Source organism: Oncorhynchus clarkii, chromosome 32 (assembly GCF_045791955.1).
Source record: "Oncorhynchus clarkii lewisi isolate Uvic-CL-2024 chromosome 32, UVic_Ocla_1.0, whole genome shotgun sequence".
NCBI classification, from domain to species: Eukaryota; Metazoa; Chordata; class Actinopteri; order Salmoniformes; family Salmonidae; genus Oncorhynchus; species Oncorhynchus clarkii.
Genome location: NC_092178.1, coordinates 26916298 through 26936025, shown reverse-complemented (window position 1 = coordinate 26936025; position 19728 = coordinate 26916298). Strand labels below are relative to the sequence as shown.

Below are 19728 nucleotides of genomic sequence, written 5' to 3'. Positions count from 1 at the left end.
AGGGCTTCTATACTCCTGTGTTGTAGGGCTTCTATACTCCTGTGTTGTAGGGCTATACTCCTGTGTTGTAGGGCTATACTCCTGTGTTGTAGGGCTATTCCCCTGTGTTGTAGGGCTATACTCCTGTGTTGTAGGGCTATTCTCCTGTGTTGTAGGGCTATACTCCTGTGTGGTAGGGCTTCTATACTTCTGTGTTGTAGGGCTTCTATACTCCTGTGTTGTAGGGCTTCTATACTCCTGTGTTGTAGGGCTTCTATACTCCTGTGTTGTAGGGCTATACTCCTGTGTTGTAGAGCTATTCTCCTGTGTTGTAGGGCTATACTCCTGTGTTGTAGGGCTATACTCCTGTGTTGTAGGGCTATACTCCTGTGTTGTAGGGCTATACTCCTGTGTTGTAGGGCTACTCTCCTGTGTTGTAGGGCTACTCTCCTGTGTTGTAGGGCTACTCTCCTGTGTTGTAGGGCTACTCTCCTGTGTTGTAGGGCTACTCTCCTGTGTTGTAGGGCTACTCTCCTGTGTTGTAGGGCTACTCTCCTGTGTTGTAGGGCTACTCTCCTGTGTTGTAGGGCTACTCTCCTGTGTTGTAGGGCTACTCTCCTGTGTTGTAGGGCTATTCTCCTGGGTGAAATGTCCTTTGACCACAGAGAACTTGTATTTTTATCTTCTGGTCAGCTCTTCACCAATAATGTCAGCAAAAATACCTTTGCAGCTGTCTTATAAAATCTTAGAAACTCTATTGAAGTCTGATGGACAGAGCTATGAGGATCACAAACGTCAGAGCTCATTTTCTTCTTAAGCTCAAGAAAAACTTCCAATCCCTGTTTAGTAGACCTCTAGCTTTAGTAGAGCACTGCACAACCTCAGGCTCTCACATTGCACACACTCAGTCTTGAGTCTGCATGGCCCTCCTCTGTGACGCAATGGCGATGGACTTCTTGCGTAATGCGGAGGCGGCGGCCTCAGTGATGCCATGATAACTGTCGGTCTCGGCCGAGTCCTCGCTGTTCTGAGACTTGGTGGAGTCCTGGAAGTCTGGTTTCTGTCTCAGCGTTCTGTTCTGCTCCTCCTTCAGCTCCAGGTAGGACCGAGAGAATGTGTGGAAGATGGAGGTGACGGGGAACGCCATCAGGAGGATCCCACTGAGGATGCTACTGAGTGCCACCACCTGACCCGGGATGCTCCGCGGCACCATATCCCCGTACCCCACCGTTGTCATGGAGATCACCGCCCACCAGTAGGTGCCAGGGATGCTGGTGAAGTCATACTTGGCGCCCATCTCGCTCTCCGCCAGGAACACCAGAGGGGAGAAAAGTGCCATGGCAACACACAGGAAGAGGAGGAGCAGGCCGAACTCACGGGTGCAGCGTCGGACCGTCAGGCCCAAGGTCTGCAGCCCCAGGGAGTGGCGCGCCAGACGCATCACGTAGAAGATCCTCAGGGCCCGGAGTACCCGCAGCACCAGGCCCACCTTCTCCAGGTAGTTGTTCCCGCCGCTGGGCTTCTCCCCTCCCTCAGACAGAGAGTCTACAATCAGGGTAATGTAGTAGGGAAGGATGGCCACCACGTCGATGATGTTGAGGGGCGTCTTCAGGAACACACACTTGCTCGGCGTCTGGATGAAGCGCAGCAGGAACTCCAGAGAGAACCAGGCCACACACACCGTCTCCAGGACAAAGATATTGTAGCACCTCTGAGAACACTCACCCTGGAAGACAGAGGAAACCGTGTTAAGAAAAACACAGTGGAGGAGAGAGAACAGTGTTAAGGGTTTTAAAAGTGTTGTTGAAAAAGTTAAGGGGTAAAAGTGTGAAGGTGAGCAACAATTATAATCCAAGACATTGTTAGGAAAGGACAATACATTCACTATTATAAAACACTATGAACAACTGTCTCCTAAATCACACAAGTCAGTTATTCCTATCTGGCTCGAAGGGCCAAACTGGGCCAAACTGGGCTGGGGAGAAGAGGAGAGGGAGGGTGCCAGACTCCTCTACACCAGCATGGGGGGGGGGGGGGGGGGGGGGAGATGGAGGGTGCCAGAGCAGTGATTGAGGGAGAGCTGGAGAGGGTTTTGTACTCTGATGGAGCAGCACACAAAAAAATCTGAATGTCCCTGCTAGTTGATTGGGATCAACAGGAAAAGAGATCAGTTTCTTTGATCAAACAGCCAGAGGGAGATGTCAATTTGTCTTCCTTTGTATTATAAAATAGACAGGCTGTCTGTCGGCAGTACTTTACATGATTTATAAAGGTAAGAGGAGAGGCTTTGATGATTCATTGAGGTTGAACACTGACTGAGGAAACACTATTCCTTCCTTTAATTGACAAGACAGTTGGGCTATACAGTACAATGTACAACTCTTTTAGACAAACCACCCTGGTAGCAATATCTGGTCATACATACAGAATCTTTGTACCCAAGATATAAATTACTGGTGTCCATCCACACCAGTAATCTCTCTCTCTCCATTAAGTGAAAATGATTACCTTCCTGGGATCAGCAGGTAGAAAGCTAAAGCCAACTGTGACTACATTATAAATATATTAGAAATACATTTACTTCTGACATGCTGAAACATCCTTACTTCCTGTAGGGTAATACATTTTCCGTCTGCTCTAAATTGGTCCATAAATATTATAGAACTGTAATTACATGTGATTATGAAAACAGGCCCACAAGGAGAACTGTGAGAAAGGGGGAGGAGGGGATGGAGAAGGGGGTGGATGCGTAAAGCCATCTATAATTATTTATTTGTATAAAAGAAATAACCCAAGCTGTTGGTCCTCCTTTCATTGCACTCTTACTCTGGGAAACCTAGCTACGCTTCATCAACATGTTTAAGAACAAGTGAGCATAAAATAATGTCTGAATTACTTTTGCCAACTTTTTGTGACTTGCCTTCCGTTTCGTTATACATTCTACCCAATTACTCCTTAAATGTTATTAGGGAACATGTGTCTTTGAGCAGCTATTGAGCTCTAACCTGTTAGAGAATCATCCCTTGTGAATAAGAGGTGCTTAAAAACCAATCCAGTGTATCCTTGGAAACATACAACATCGCATAGTGAGGAGGGAGAGTAAGAACAGAGCTGGGGGACAATTTAGATTCTCATTATTGTAGTAAATATAATTTCATCAAAGCAAATCTGTGTATTTGAAAGGCTTAGAAGGCAGAACAGAAATAAACATTTCAGAAAACAACCTTTCTTCCATGTTTACTAATTCAGACAACATGCAACCACGTCACTATGCTTGGTTATTCACAGAGCATAACGATAAACCCACTGGCACAGACGTCTGGTTGAGTTATCAACTAACGTGAATTCAACATGAAGTTAACAAAAGATGCCACCATGACATTGGGTTTAGGTTAAAAAAGTTGGGTAAAAATAAAAAAAGAGGAAATTCCCTTGAGTTGTAAATCCAATCAGTTTTCCACGTTGATTCAACGTCATCACATTGATTTGTTTGTTTGTTTGTTAAAATGACATGGAAACGATGTTGATTCAACGTCATCACATTGATTTGTTTGTTTGTTTGTTAAAATGACATGGAAACGATGTTGATTCAACGTCATCACATTGATTTGTTTGTTTGTTAAAATGACATGGAAACCATGTTGATTCAACGTCATCACATTGATTTGTTTGTTTGTTTGTTAAAATGACATGGAAACGATGTTGATTCAACGTCATCACATTGATTTGTTTTTGTTTGTTAAAATGACATGGAAACGATGTTGATTCAATCAGTTTTTTTTTGTGTGCACCTGTAAAACATATTTACAATATGGCCAGTCGTTGTTGTAGTAACGTTGTCCTTTGATGGGAATCTTTCTAATGGAGTAGGCTACATGCACCGCAGGCCCCCTTCCCCCCTTCCCCATGCCCTACAGTGCTCTGTGATACACAGACACGGCCACAGTGGATCAAATTAAAAACACACAATTATCCGATTCAGCAAACATGCTACTCTGACCGTATCAGAGCTCCAGACAGGCGTGTACCAGCCATGAAGTGTGTTAACCAAACTTTCCCCACTCAGGCCCCCCTGCGCACGCCACGTCTATTTCTATGGGAACAAGCACTGTTCATGAAACAATCTGTTCACACCCCTGTTGTTGGCAGGGAGAAAATGTTGCAGGTTTAAAGCGGGGTGAGGACAGGACTGTTAACATAGCAGCTATGAACATGGCGACCATTTTTGAATTTCAAGAATTCCTCATCTGAGAACACACATTTCTTGGGTCTAGATTCTCCAACTTCTGTTTTGACCCCTGGGTTGAATTGAAACAATAGCTGTTGATGACTTTGCAAATGCTTTAAAAGGCCTAACTAGTACAATTGATGATAATGATGTATTAAGTATGGTTACATTTCCTTTGCTGTGTTAAACCTACCCTTTGGAATGACTTTGATAGCAACAGTGAATGTATCTAGTTTTAAGTGGGGATCTCATTAATTATTCTCATGATAGCACAGTGAGTGACAAAATCATATCTATGCAGGGCTGGGCTTGGTTAACACCCTGGATGGGAGACCAAAGGTAGATGTAGATAGATCAATTCTCCAGTAGGTGGTGCTGTCCAGCCTATTGTTATTTTTTCTGATACTGGATATAATATTGAAGATCTGATGTTGTTTTAAAGGTACAAGTGCAACAGAAACCTTGTATAAAATATGTTGACATTTCAAAATGGGAAAGCTGTTCTGAATGTGGCAGTGGTATCTAGTGGAAATCGCTCTGTCTTTTCCCCTTGTTTAAAAAATGTTACACTGTTCCCTCAATTTCAGACTGTAGACTGACACTTGGTAGTACATGTAGACTGTGGGCTGACACTTGGTAGTACATGTAGACTGTAGGCTGACACTTGGTAGTACATGTAGACTGTAGGCTGACACTTGGTAGTACATGTAGACTGTAGGCTGACACTTGGTAGTACATGTCGACTGTGGGCTGACACTTGGTAGTACACGTAGACTGTGGGCTGACACTTAGTAGTACATGTAGACTGACACGTGGTAGTACATGTAGACTGTAGGCTGACACTTGGTAGTACATGTAGACTGTAGGCTGACACTTGGTAGTACATGTAGACTGTAGGCTGACACTTGGTAGTACATGTAGACTGTAGGCTGACACGTGGTAGTACATGTAGACTGTAGGCTGACACTTGGTAGTACATGTAGACTGGGCTGACACTTGGTAGTACATGTAGACTGTGGGCTGACACACCTAGTCGTTCGTATACAGTGCCTTCGTATACAGTATTCACATCCCTAGACCTTCCCACACGTGTTACAGCCTGAATTTAAAATGGATTACATTTATATTTTGTTACTGGCCTACACACAATACTCCATGTTTTTTGTTGTCGACATTTTTACAAATTAATAAATGAAAAGCTGAAATGTCTTGAGTCAGTAAGTTGAATACTCATTTGTTATAGCAAGCATAATTAACTTCACGATTTAAAAGTCTGCTTAACAAGTCACATACCTTGCATGGACTCACTCTGTGTGCAATAATAGGGTTTAACATGATTGAATGACTACTTTGTCTCTGTACCCCACACATACAATAATCTGTAAGGTAAATAATGACTCAAAGACCAGGGAGGTTTTGCAATGCCTGACAAAGGGCACCTATTGAGAAGGAAAACAAACAAAACAATCTTTGGATGGTGTAACAATACACCCAGTCACTACAAAGATACAGGCATCCTTCCTAACTCAGTTGCCTGAGAGGAAGGAAACATCTCAGGGATTTCACCACAAGGCCAACGGTGACTTTAAAACAGTTACATAGTTTAATGGATGTGGAAAACTGAAGATGGATCAACAACATTGTAGTTACTGCACAGTACTAACCTAAATGACAGAGTGAATAGAAGGAAACCTGAATAGAATAAAACTACTCCAAAACATGCATCCTGTTTGCAAAAAGGTACTAAAGTAATACTGCAAAAACTATGGCAAAGCAAATAACATTTTGTCCTGAATACAAAGTGTTATGTTTGGGGCAAATACAACACATTACTGAGTCCACTTTCCATATTTTCAAGCATAGTGGTGATGGCATCATGTTATGGTTATGCTTGTAATCGTTAAAGACTGGGGAGTTTTTTTAGAATAACAAAGAAAGGGAATGGATGTCACATTCGTCATAATGATGAGACCAAGGCGCACGCAGCGTGAGTAGAGTTCCACATAATTTTAATAAACTGAAACTCACCTAACAAAACAACAAACAACAAACGAAACGTGATGCTACTGCTGTGCACTAAGGAAACTATACATAGACAAGATCCCACAACACAAATGAGGAAAATGGCTACCTAAATATGATCCCCAATCAGAGACAACGATAAACAGCTGTCTCTGATTGGGAACCATATCAGGCCAACATAGACATACAAAAACCCTAGACATACAAAAACTAGAGTACCCACCCTTGTCACACCCTGACCTAACCAAAATATATAGAAAAACAGAGATATCTAAGGTCAGGGCGTGACAATGGAGCTCAGAACAGACAAAATCCTAGAGGAAAACCTGGTTCAGTCTGCTCTCCACCAGACACTGGGAGATTAATTCACCTTTCAGCAAGACAATAACCTAAAACACAAGGCAAAATCTACACTGGAGTTGCTTACCAAGATGACAGTGAATGTTGGCAGAGTTACAGTTTTGACTTAAATCTACTTGAAAATCTATGGCAAGACCTGAAATTTGTTGTCTAGCAACGATCAACAACCAATTGGACAGAATTTGAATAATTTTTTAAAGAATAAAATGGGCAAATGTTTCACAATCCAGGTGTGGAAAACTTAGACTTACCAAGAAAGAGTCATAGCTGTAATTGCTGCCAAAAAGGTTTCTACAAAGTATTGGCTCGGGGGTGTGAATACTTCATTTAAATATGTCGGTATTTCATTTTCAATACATTTGCAAAAAAAAACATAAAAAACATGTTTTCACTTTGTCATTATGGGGTATTGTGTGTAGATGGGTGAGAAAGAAAATGTGTTTAATCAATTTTGAATTCAGGCTGTAACAACAAAATGTGGAATAAGTCAAGTGAATACTTTCTGAAGGAACTGTATGTTAATACTGATTTTAGATTTAAATAGCAGAGAAGACAAACCTGGTAGTATATGTAGACTGTTGGCTGACACACATGGTAGCATTTGTACTGTGGGCTGACACACCTGGTAGTATTTGTAGACTGTGGGCTGGTATAGGGGCAGCTGCCGAAGGAGAAACAACAGGGGCACTCTGAACTCAGGGAGCTGCTGTCTCTCTAACAGAGGATCAAGGTGCTGCCCGCCAGCCATGCTGTGTGCGTGTGTGAGAGAATTTGCTTGAGGCTAGATGGCCTCAGGATCCTGTTGTATGATTAGAGCAGAGAGAGATAGTAGCCGTCTCACTGCAGTATTTGGTTTTCGCCAGACATAAATGGGACCCATCTCGTCCAAAAAGTTGACTCAAGTTTGCCAAAAAGCACCTGGATAATCATCAAGACTCTTGGGAGAATGTTCCATGGACAGATGAGTCAAAAGTATAACTTTTTGGACGACATGGGTCCCATTATGCCTGGCGAAAACCAAACACTGCATTCCATAATATGAACCTTACACGAACGGTCAAGCATGGTGGTGGTAGTGTGATGGTTTGGGGATGTTTTGCTGCCTCAGGACCTGGACGACTTGCCTTAATAGAAGGAATCATGAATTCTGCTCTGTATCAGAGAATTCTACAGGAGAATGTCAGGCCATCTGTCTGAGCTGAAGCTGAAGTGCAGCTGGATCATGCAGCAAGACAATGATGCAAAACACACAATCAAGTGTACATGAAAATGGTTCAAGTCCAGACCTAATCCCAATTGAGATGTGGCAGGCCTTGAAATGAGCAGTTCATGCTTGAAAACCAACAAATGTCGCTGAGTTAAAGCAGTTCTGCATGGAAGAGTGGGCCAAAATTCCTTCACAGTGATGTGAGAGACTGATCAACAACTACAGGAAGCGTTTGGTTGGAGTCATTGCAGCTAAAGGTGGCACAACCAGTTGAGTGTAAGGGGGGCAATTACTTTATCCCACAGGGGCATTGGGTGTTGCATACCTTGTTTAATGAAATAAGTATGTCATTCTTGTGTCATTTGTTCACGCAGGTTCCTTTTATCTAATATTAGGTTTTGGTTTGAAGATCCGATAACATTCAGTATCAAAAATATGCATAAATAGAGAATCTGAAAGGGGGCAAATCATTTTTCTTCACGGCACTGTATACTGTATGCAAGAGAGGAGACAGAGTAGCTGAGTGAGGGAACAAGCAAGAATTTTATTAATTCAAGACTAAAGTATCCCAAAGTCTCATGAGGAGGATTCAGAGTAAAGAATATGAGTTATTAGTATTCCATTTACGAACAGAAAATTAACAATTCAAGGCAGAACAATTTAAAGATTTAAAGTAATTTCCCCTCGTTCTCTTTCACCTGTGAAGATGGTAACCTGAAAGCTCAGCTCTCCATTAAATCAGCCAGAGATCTCCCCAGTCATTTATCAGAGAGATGAAAACGGATAAAACAAGTCCTACATTTCCACAGACTTTACAGGGGGAGAAATAAGCCATTTTGTTCATGGATGAAGTTGACATCCCAATTCTACTACTCTGAGGAGATAACTCTGAAGACACATTACATAGAGGACACACAGTTCTTAATCCTCTATTCATCCAGATAGAGACAATAAGCAGACCCATAAAACTGTGTGTGTGTGTGCATGCATGCATGCAGCTGTTATGTGGCCCCAAATCACTCTCAGAGCTATATCAGAACAGACAAGCGAAGTGCTTTAAAATCACCATCATCACATTGGATTTGTCCTCTGACACTTTTACACAAACCACAACATTGTTTCTGTTTTAATGGATCCACACCTGCACACATGCAAAGGGATGTGAAAGTTAGAGCCTAACTGGAGTCAGGAAGACAAGGGAACATCTTCGAGCAGGTGAGATAGGCCTGTCCTCTGGACGGAGCAACAAGCTCAATTCCTGAACAGAATGTAACATTTAACATGGTTGAGGACGCCACCTCTTAGTGTAAGACTACAAATGTACAGTTGAAGTCAAAAGTAATTACTTATAAATCATACAATGTGATTTTCTGGATTTTTGTTTTAGATTCCGTCTCTCACAGTTGAAGTGTACCTATGATAAAAATTACAGACCTCTACATGCTTTGTAAGTAGGAAAACCTGCAAAATCAGCAGTTCTCCCCACTGTAGATACTTTCGTACCGGTTTCCTCCAGATGTTTACAAGGTCTTTTGCTGTTGTTCTGGGATTGATTTGCACTTTTAGCACCAAAGTACATTCATCTCTAGGAGACAGAACGTGTCTCCTTCCTGAGTGGTATGATGGCTGCATGGTCCCATGGTGATTATACTTGCGTGCTATTGTTTGTACAGATGAACGTGGTTCCTTCAGGCGTTTGGAAATTGCTCCCAAGGATGAACCAGACTTGAGGTCTACAATTTTTTTTCTGAGGTCTTGGCTGATTTCTTTAGATTTTCCCATGATGTCAAGCAAAGAGGCACTGAGTTTGAAGGTAGTCCTTGAAATACATCCACAGGTACACCTCTAATTGACTCAAATTATGTCAATTAGCCTATCAGAAGCTTCTAAAGCCATGACATAATTTTCTGGAATTTTTCAAGCCGTTTAAAAAGGCACAGTTAATTTAGCGTATGTAAACTTCTGACCCACTGGAATTGTGATAGAGTGAATTATAAGTGAAATAATCTGTAAACAATTGTTGGAAAAATGACTTGTCATGCACAAAGTAGATGTCCTAACCGATTTGCCAAAACGATAGTCTGTTAACAAGAAATTTGTGGAGTGGTTGAAAAACGAGTTTTAATATGTTACGGTTTTCTTCCGGTGAAAGAGAGGAGGACCAAAATGCAGCGTGGTTATCTTTATACATCTTTAATGAAGATGATAAAGGAACAATATACAAAAACAAAAAAAAACAAGAGCCGTGGGAGAAAAAAAAAAAAAAAAAAAAAAAAAAAAAAAAAACGAAACAGCCCTATATGGTGCAACAGAGACAGGAACAATCACCCACGAAACACTCAAAGAATATGGCTGCCTAAATATGGTTCCCAATCAGAGACAACGATAAACACCTGCCTCTGATTGAGAACCACTCTAGGCAACCATAGACTTACCTAGACTACTTCACTAAACCACAATCCCATAACCTACAAAAAAACCCAAGACAAAACACACCACATAAATACCCATGTGACACCCTGGCCTGACCAAAATAAAGAAAACACAAAATAGTAAGGCCAGGGCGTGGCATAATAACTCCAACCTTAGTGTATGTAAACTTCCGACTTCAACTGTAGTATATTTTTATCCTGCTGGTCTAGTTGTTCATGTGTTTAGCCTATAGCTGAAACATCACATCATGATAAACTGATTCTGAATCTACATCTCAATAAAGAAGGCGTTCTGGGGATTTAATTTCATTAGTTTCATTTGCAGCCATAGTGGAAAGATCTGTGCCATCAGAAGCCTCCTGTTAATGGATATTAGCTAAATGGAAGAGGATGGTGGGTGGACTCCGTTCAAAAAAGGTTATTAGCTCTGGCTAATGAAGCTAGTTGATCTGGATTTCACTGAAGTGTTTAGTCACAATATTGTTCTGCCTAACATTAACACATGAACATACAGCCCACAGCATAACCTACACACATACAGCATGGGACTACACACCTACAGCATGGGACTACACACCTACAGCATGGGACTACACACCTACAGCATAACCTACACACCTACAGCATGGGACTACACACCTACAGCATGAGACTACACACCTACAGCATGGGACTACACACCTACAGCATGGGACTACACACCCACAGCATGGGACTACACACCCACAGCATAACCTACACACCTACAGCATAACCTACACACCTACAGCATGGGACTACACACCTACAGCATAACCTACACACCTTCAGCATGGGACTACACTACTCTCCTTGAACCCCCCCCTTACGAAAAAAGATTGCAGTCAGAGTGCAGTATAACCGCACCGTTGTCTTTTACTGCAGTAATTTTGCAGTGTAACTGCAGTTCAACTGCCGTATACTGCAGTTATTCTGCAATTACGGCGTCCAAAATAGCAGTCGACTGCAGTTACTGCACTTTTACAGCAGTTTCAAAACAGCAATATTTTTTTGTAAGGGTCCAAACATTGAGATGGTAATACACAGAAAACATTCCATAATACTGCTCCCTATCACCAAGTACAGAGTATTCTTGTTTGTTTGTCAAGTCTCTCTCATTGTAACACAGCAGTATATATCCTTGCCTGACCTCGGTCTCCCTCACTCACTTACAGTATTTACTCTTTTAAAAGCTCATCCAGTAACCTCCCCTCCACTAATAGGAAATGAGCACTCCAAGAGAAGGTCTTGGTTTGGGGAGTTAGCTCGCTAACGCTATCCCTCTTTGTACTGTAACTAACCCATGTAGCAACTGCAACTAGGGACTACAGACAATCATAGACTACAAAAGGAAAACCAGCCACGTCACCGAGACCGACGTCTTGCTTCCGGACAGGCTAAACACATTCTTTGCACGCTTTGAGGATAACACAGTGCCACCGACGCAGCCCGCTACCAAGGACTGTGGGCTCTCCTTCTCTGTGGCCGGCCTGAGTAAAACATTTAAACGTGTTAAACCTCGCAAGGATGCCGGCCCAGACGGCATCCCTAGCCGCGTCATCAGAGCATGTACAGACCAGCTGGCTGGTGTGTTTACGGGCATATTCAATCTTTCCCTATCCCAGTCTGTTGTCCCCACATGCTTCAAGATGGTCACCATTGTTCCTGTACCCAAGAATGCAAAGGTAACTGAACTGAATGACTATCGCCCCGTAGCACTCACCTCTGTTATCATGAAGTGCTTTGAGAAACTAGTCAAGGATCATATCACCTCCACCTTACCTGCCACCCTAGACCCACTTCAATTTGCTTACCGCCCCAATAGATCCACAGATGATGCAATCGCCATCACTCTGCCCGACCCCATCTGGACAAGAGGAATACCTATGTAAGAATACTGTTTATTGACTATAGCACAGCATTCAACACCATAGTACCCTCCAAGCTCATCATTAAGTTCAAGGCCCTGGGTCTGAATCCCGCCCTGTGCAACTGGGTCCTGGACTTCCTGACAGGCCGCCCCCAGGTGGTGGGAAACATCACCGTCACTCCGCTGATCCTCAACACTGGGGCCCTACAAGGGTATGTGCTCAGCCGCCTCCTGTACTCCCCGTTCAACCACCACAGCGTGGCCAAGCACGCCTCCAACGCATTCAAGTTTGCAAATGATACAACAGTAGTAGGCTTGATTACCAACAATGATGAGACAGCCTACAGGGAGGAGGTGAGGGCTCTGGGAGTGTGGTGCCTGGAAAACAACCTCTCACTCAACGTCAACAAAACAAAGAAGATGATTGTGGACTTCAGGAAACATCAGAGGGTGCATCACTGGCCACTTTAAGGAATGGAACACTAGTCACTTTAATAATGTTTACACATCTTGCATTACTCATCTCTTATGTATATACTGTATTCTACTGTATCTTAGTCCGTTCTGCTCTGACATCGCTCGTCCATATATGTATGTAGTCTTAATTCATTCCTACTTAGATTTGTGTGTATTGGGTATATGTTGTGTAATTGGTTAGATATTACTTGTTAGATATTGCTGCACTGTCTGCTAGAAGCACAAGCATTTCGCTACACCCGCAATAACATCGGATAAAATTGGATTTGAACTAGCTAACCCTCCTTATAGTTAGCTCTCTAACCATCCTTGTAGCTACTGTAGCACGTTACCCTTAAAAAAAAAGATAGCATTTTTGAAACTGCAGTAATTGCAGCATACTGCAGTTATACTGCACTTTGACTGCAATTTTTTTTGTAAGGGTAACCTTCCTTGTAGCTACTGTAACTAGCTAACCCTCCATGTCGCTAGCTCACTAATCCTCCTTGTAGCTACTGTAACTAGCTAACCCTCCTTGTAGTTAGCTCTAACCCTCCTGGTAATTACTGTAGCGCGATAACCCTCACAGTTACTGTAACTAGCTAACCCTCCTTGTAGTTAGCTCTCTAACCCTCCTGGTAATTACTGTAGCGCGATAACTCTCAGTTACTGTAGCTCTCTAACCCTCCTGGTAATTACTGTAGCGCGATAACCCTCACAGTTACTGTAGCTCTCTAAACCTCCTGGTAATTACTGTAGCGCGATAACCCTCATAGTTACTGTAGCTCGCTAACCCTCATAGTTACTGTAGCACTCTAATCCTCCTGGTAATTACTGTAGCGCGATAACCCTCATAGTTACTGTAGCTCTCTAACCCTCCTGGTAATTACTGTAGCGCGATAACCCTCACAGTTACTGTAGCTCTCTAAACCTCCTGGTAATTACTGTAGCGCGATAACCCTCATAGTTACTGTAGCTCGCTAACCCTCCTTGTACTCAGATTGATTTCCCCTTTGAAGATACAGCACTTCCTCAGTCCTCTCACCCCCCTCTCCATCGTTCTTTCACCCCGACGTGGAGGTCTCTTTGATAGTGGGAGAAGCCTGCAGAGGTTCTCTTTAATAATTTTAAAGCTTTTTTGATGTCATTCAGGAGGTTGTCAGTTTATTCCACCACAAAGACACTCCAGCAGGAACCCTGAGGTCTCAGAGGCACAACTACTAGTTCTGAAACACCCAGAAAAGATTATGATATAATTACTTCATATAGTTACTTATCAAATCAAATGTATTTATATAGCCCTTCGTACATCAGCTGATATCTCAAAGTGCTGTACAGAAACCCAGCCTAAAACCCCAAACAGCAAGCAATGCAGGTGTAGAAGCACGGCCCTCAGGCCGTCAGGGGAATTGATGCAGTAAGTGGCCAATGCCCAATTTCTAACCCCTATGAGACCCCCAAGTGGACAATATCTGGCTCAATGTGCCTTCAGAAAGTATTCACACCCCTTGGCCTCTCGTCACTGGCCTACACATAATACCCCATAATTTCAAAGTGGAATTATGTTTTTAGACAGTTTTACAAGTTAATTAAAAATGATAAGATGAAATGTCCCGAATCAATAAGTATTCAACCCCTTTGTTATGGAAAACCTATAAGTTCAGGAGTAAAAATGTGCTTAACAAGTCACAAATTGCATGGAATTGCAATAATAGTGTTTAACATGATTTTTGTATGACACATACAATTATCTATGAATTTCGAACAGAACCACGAAGACCAGGTTTTCCAAACCCTCGCAAAGAATGGCACCTATTCGCAATAATTACGTGAATTCTGCCATCTACTGTGCAGGTGGACAATAAAGATCACCAAAATTAAATAATGCAAGGTAAACATTTTAAAAAAGATAGATATACACATTGCAGAATAATAGTAAAGACATCAAAACTAAGAAATAGCACATATGGAATCATGTAGTAACCAAAAAGTGTTAATCAAATCTAAATATATTTTATATTTGAGATTATTCAAAGTAACCACCCTTTGCCTTGATGACAACGTATTAAAAAAATAAAAAAATAAATGGAAATATCACATTTACATAAGTATTCAGACCCTTTACTCAGTACTTTGTTGAAGCACCTTTGGCAGCAATTTCAGCCTCGAGTCTTCTTGAGTATGATGCTACAAGCTTGGCACACCTGTATTTGAGGAGTTTCAAGCTCTGTCAGGTTGGATGGGGAGTGTCGCTGCACAGATATTTTCAGGTCTCTCCAGAGATGTTCAATTGGGTTCAAGTCCGGGCTCTGGCTGGGACACTCAAGGACATTCAGAGAATTGTCCCGAAGCCACTCCTGAAAAAGAATCCAGCACCTTCTTCACCATCCTCGTGACTTCAAAAGGGTTTCTCAAATCAAATGTTATTTGTCACATGCACCAAATACAATCCTTAACTAAATTTTCTTAACTGCATCGTTGGTTAAGAAAATATTTACTAAAAACTAAAGGAAAACACAACTTTTTTTCAAAGTAAGAATAAGAAGAAGAAGAATAATAATAATAATAATAATAATAATAATAATAATAATAATAATAATAATAATAATAATAATAATGCTACATTATATACAGGGGGTACTGGTACCAAGTCAATGTGCGGGGGTACAAGTTAGTCATTTGTACATGTAGGTAGGGGTAAAGTGACTATGCATAGATAATAAACAGTGAGTATCAACATTGTAAAAACAAAGGGGCACAGTCTGGTTGGCCATTTGATTTATTGTTCAGCAGTTTTATGGCTTGGTGGTAGAAGCTGTTAAGAAGCCTCTTGGACCTAGACTTGGCGCTCCGGTACCGCTTGCCTTGTGGTAGCAGAGAGAACAGTCTATGACTTGGGTGAGTAGAGTCTTTGACAATCTTTTGGGCCTTCCTCTGACACCACCTAGTATATAGGTCCTGGATGGCAGGAAGCTTGGCCCCAGTGATGTACTGGGCTGTATGCACTACCCTCTGTACCGCCTTATGGTCGGATGCTGAGCAGTTGCCATACCAGGCGGTGATGCAACTGGTCAGGATGTTCTCGATGGTGCAGCTGTAGAACTTTGAGGATATTTTTATTTAACTTGGCAAGTCCGTTAAGAACAAATTCTTATTAACAATAATGGTCTACCAAAAGGCCTCCTGCGGGGACGGGGGCTGGGTTTAAAAACAAAATATATAGGACAAAAACACACATCACGACGAGACACCACAACACTACATAAGAGACCCAAGACAACATAGCATGACAAAAACACATGACAACACAGCATGGTAGCAACACAACAACATGGTAGCAGCACAATACATGGTACAAACATTATTGGGCACAGACAACAGCACAAAGGGCAAGAAGGAAGAGACAACAATACATCACGCGAAGCAGCCACAACTGTCAGTAATAGTGTCCATGATTGAGTCTTTGAATGAAGAGATGGAGATACCACTCAAACTGGACAGTTTTTTTCTGCAGCTAGTTCCAGTCGCTAGCTGCAGCGAACTGAAAAGAGGAGCGACCCAAGGATGTATGTGGGATCTGAGGACGCATGCCAAATCTTTTCAGTCTCCTGATGGGGAAAAGGCGTTGTCGTGCCCTCTTCATTACTTTGTTGGTGTGTTTGGACTAGAGGTCGACCGATTAATCGGAATGGCCGATTTCAAGTTTTCATAACAATCGGAAAATCTGTATTTTTGGATACCAATTTGGCAGATTTTTTTTAATTTTATATATATATATATATATATATATATATTTTTTTTTACACCTTTATTTAACTAGGCAAGCCAGTTAAGAAAACATTCTTATTTTCAATTAAGGCCTAGGAACGGTGGGTTAATTGCCTTGTTCAGGGGCAGAACGACAGATTTGTACCTTTTCAGCTTAGGGATTTGTTTTTGCAACCTTCCAACGCTCTAACCACCTGCCTTACATTGTACTTCACAAGGAGCCTGCATGGCATTCAAACTACCTGTTACGTGAGGGCAGCAAGAGGCCAAGGTAAGTTGCTAGCTAGCATTAAACTTCTCTTATAAAAAAAACAATCAATCAATCTTAACATAATCACTAGTTAAACTAGTAATATCAACCATGTGTAGTTATCTAGCATGTTCTGCGTTGCATATAATCGATGCGGTGCCATTTAATTTCACATTGAATCGCAGCCTACTTCGCCAAACGGGTGATGATTTAGCACTGTCATTGCACCAAACCGAACCATAAACATCAATGCCTTTCTTTAAAATCAATACACAAGCATATATTTGTAAACCTGCATATTTAGTTAATATTTCCTGCTAACATGAATTTATTATAATTATGGAAATTGTCACTTCTCTTGCGTTCTGTGCAAGCAGTGTATATGCAGCAGTTTGGGCCGCCTGGCTCATTGCGAACTGTGTGTAGTCCATTTATACCTAACAAAAACCGTAATTAATTTGCCAGAATTGTACATAATTATGACATAACATTGAAGGTTGTACAATGTAACAGCAATATTTAGACTTAGGGATGCCACCCGTTAGATAAAATACGTAACGGTTCCGTATTTCACTGAAAGAATAAACGTTTTGTTTTCTAAATGATTGTTTCCGGATTTGACAATATTAATGACCTAAGGCTTGTATTTCTGTGTGTTATTATGTTACAATTAAGTCAATGATTTGATATTTGATAGAGCAGTCTGACTGAGCGATGGTAGGCAGCAGCAGGCTTGTAAGCATTCATTCAAACAGCTCTTTGGTGCATTTACCAGCAGCTCTTCGCTGTGCTTCACGCATTGAGCTGTTTATGACTTCAAGCCTATCAACTCCCGAGATTAGGCTGGTGTAACCGATGTGAAATGGCTAGCTAGTAAGCGGGGTGCACGCTAATAGCGTTTCAAACGTCACTCGCTCTGAGACTTGGAGTAGTTGTTTCCTTTGCTCTGCAAGGGCCGCGGCTTTTATGGAGCGATGGGTAACGATGCTTCGAGGGTGGCTGTTGTCGATGTGTTCCTGGTTCGAGCCCAGGTAGGGACGAGGAGAGGGACGGAAGCTATACTGTTACACTGGCAATACTAAAGTGCCTATAAGAACATCCAATAGTCAAAGGTATATGAAATACAAATGATATAGAGAGAAATAGTCCTATAATTCCTACAACCTAAAACTTCTTACCTGGGACTCATGTTAAAAGGAACCACCAGCTTTCATATGTTCTCATGTTCTGAGCAAGGACCTTAAACGTTAGCTTTTTTACTTTCTTCTCCAACACTGTTTTTGCATTATTTAAACCAAATTGAACATGTTTCATTATTTCTTTGAGGCTAAATTGATTTTATTTATGTATTATATTAAGCTAAAAGAAAAGTGATCAGGCCTACCACCGTTGTGTCATCAGCAAACTTAATGATGGTGTTGGAGTCATGCTTGTCCACGCAGTCGTGGGTGAACAGGAAGTACAGAAGCGGACTAAGCACGCACCCCTGAGGGGCCCCCGTGTTGAGAATCAGCGTGGCAGATGTGTTGTTGCCTACCCATACCACCTGGGGGTTGGCCCGTCAGGCAAATAAGATTCCTTTAATGCATGAATAAGAGCAAGACCAGAGTGCAGCAGCAGTTACCTGGCAAAGGCAATAATCTGGTATTCATGTAATTGAAGTTGTAGCGTGTAGTGTAGCAGTCGTCCATGACAACATCCCTGAGCCATCACACTACCCCGGTGATGATGAGTTACTATCAGAGGGAAGACTCACTATGCAGAGGTTGTCTCTCAAACATCATCCGACTAACAGCAGAATGCAGATATGGATGTACCCAGAGTTTTTCCAGGTCTGTAACTCAGTCAGGTGAAACTCCTGGCCCAATATATAACCCAACTGAGTGTGATCCGGAAGTAAAGCCTGTGAGCAGAGAATAAACAGGAAGTGAACTCACCCTCTCCTCCTCCTCCCTGAGGTCAGGCATGGTACTGATGCAGAGTGTTACCGCGGTGATGGCCACAAACACCACCGACAGAAAGGCAAAGATCTTCCCAGGAAGTCCAGATTGAGGGTTCTCCACCATGTCATGGAGACTGCGCATACACCCCGCCATGCGGCTCTCCTCCTCCTCCTCCCCCCCCGCCCCGGGGGGCCCAAGCCCATCCTCACAGCTCTGGGGGGTCAGGGTGGTGGTGAGCTCTGCTTCCTCCTCCTCCATCCTAAGCTGCTCCTTGAGCTCCTCCTGTCTTATGCGTAGCTTCCTGAGGCAGCACCACTCCAACCTGGTGTCCTCCAGGCCCCAGTAGACAAGCTCCTCCTGAAAGGACAGGGCACACATCTCCCTCAGCAGTCGGAGCCGCCCTGCCGCCAGGAACGTCACAATGGTGCGGAACGCAGATGGGCTGCGGTCAAAGAAGAACTCCTGGCGCCCGTCGTCGTAGTCGTCACACACCTCCATGATCTCGTCCAATGAGCTGCAGCTCCTCAGCCGGCCCAGCCGCGTCAGAGGGAACTCCTCCAGAACGGACCAGGGGATACGGTACCTGGTGGGAGAGGAAAACATGTTTCTGTGCCCGGTTTATATGCCTTTTAAACCTTGCACCAGAGCCCTCCCGAGTAGCGCAGCGGTCTAAGGCACTGCATCGCATTGATTATCGAGTTGAACACGCCAACTCCTGATTCTGTGGATACGGTACCTGATCCCGCCTACATTGATAACGGCTGACAGGTCGTTCTCCTCCTGCGCCTCATTGGGCCTCCGCAGCAGTCGCTGCCGTTTAAAGAACACGCCCTTCTTAGTGACCACCTCCTGCTGGTTCTCCAGGGGGAAGTGGAAGGGCGTGAACTCTTTTTCCGTGCTGCCCGCTAGGAAGGCCACCTCCTGGTACATCCCTGCTGCTCCTCTGGGGGACCCTGGTTGGGAGGAAAGGGGTGGGGTTGGGGGTGTGTTTCACTGGCCGACTGGGTTGGCAGGGACCTCACCCATCCAGGAGCAGGGCTGGTCTCTGTGGAAACAAAGCAGAGGAAAGAAAGTTCTGGGTTTTTTCGAGATGAACTCACAGGTTTATTGGGACAAATTTGGTCAGAATCTCAAGGTTAAGCCGTTTCTAAAATCACTCTTCATACTCACTCTCTCATCACACCACAACAAGTCT

The 19728-nt window shown here is 42.9% G+C and overlaps 1 protein-coding gene across 1 annotated transcript; it reads right to left on the bottom strand.

The window, feature by feature from the left end:
• Positions 1-883: 883 nt before the first annotated feature.
• LOC139392104 (voltage-gated potassium channel regulatory subunit KCNG2-like) lies at positions 884-19492 on the bottom strand. The gene is made up of 3 exons (XM_071139823.1): positions 19270-19492; positions 18528-19116; positions 884-1705 (listed from the first exon to the last, which is right to left on the bottom strand). Exons 1-3 carry the CDS (start codon positions 19461-19463, stop codon positions 884-886), a joined length of 1605 nt encoding a protein of 534 aa, XP_070995924.1. The 5' UTR covers positions 19464-19492.
• Positions 19493-19728: the final 236 nt, after the last annotated feature.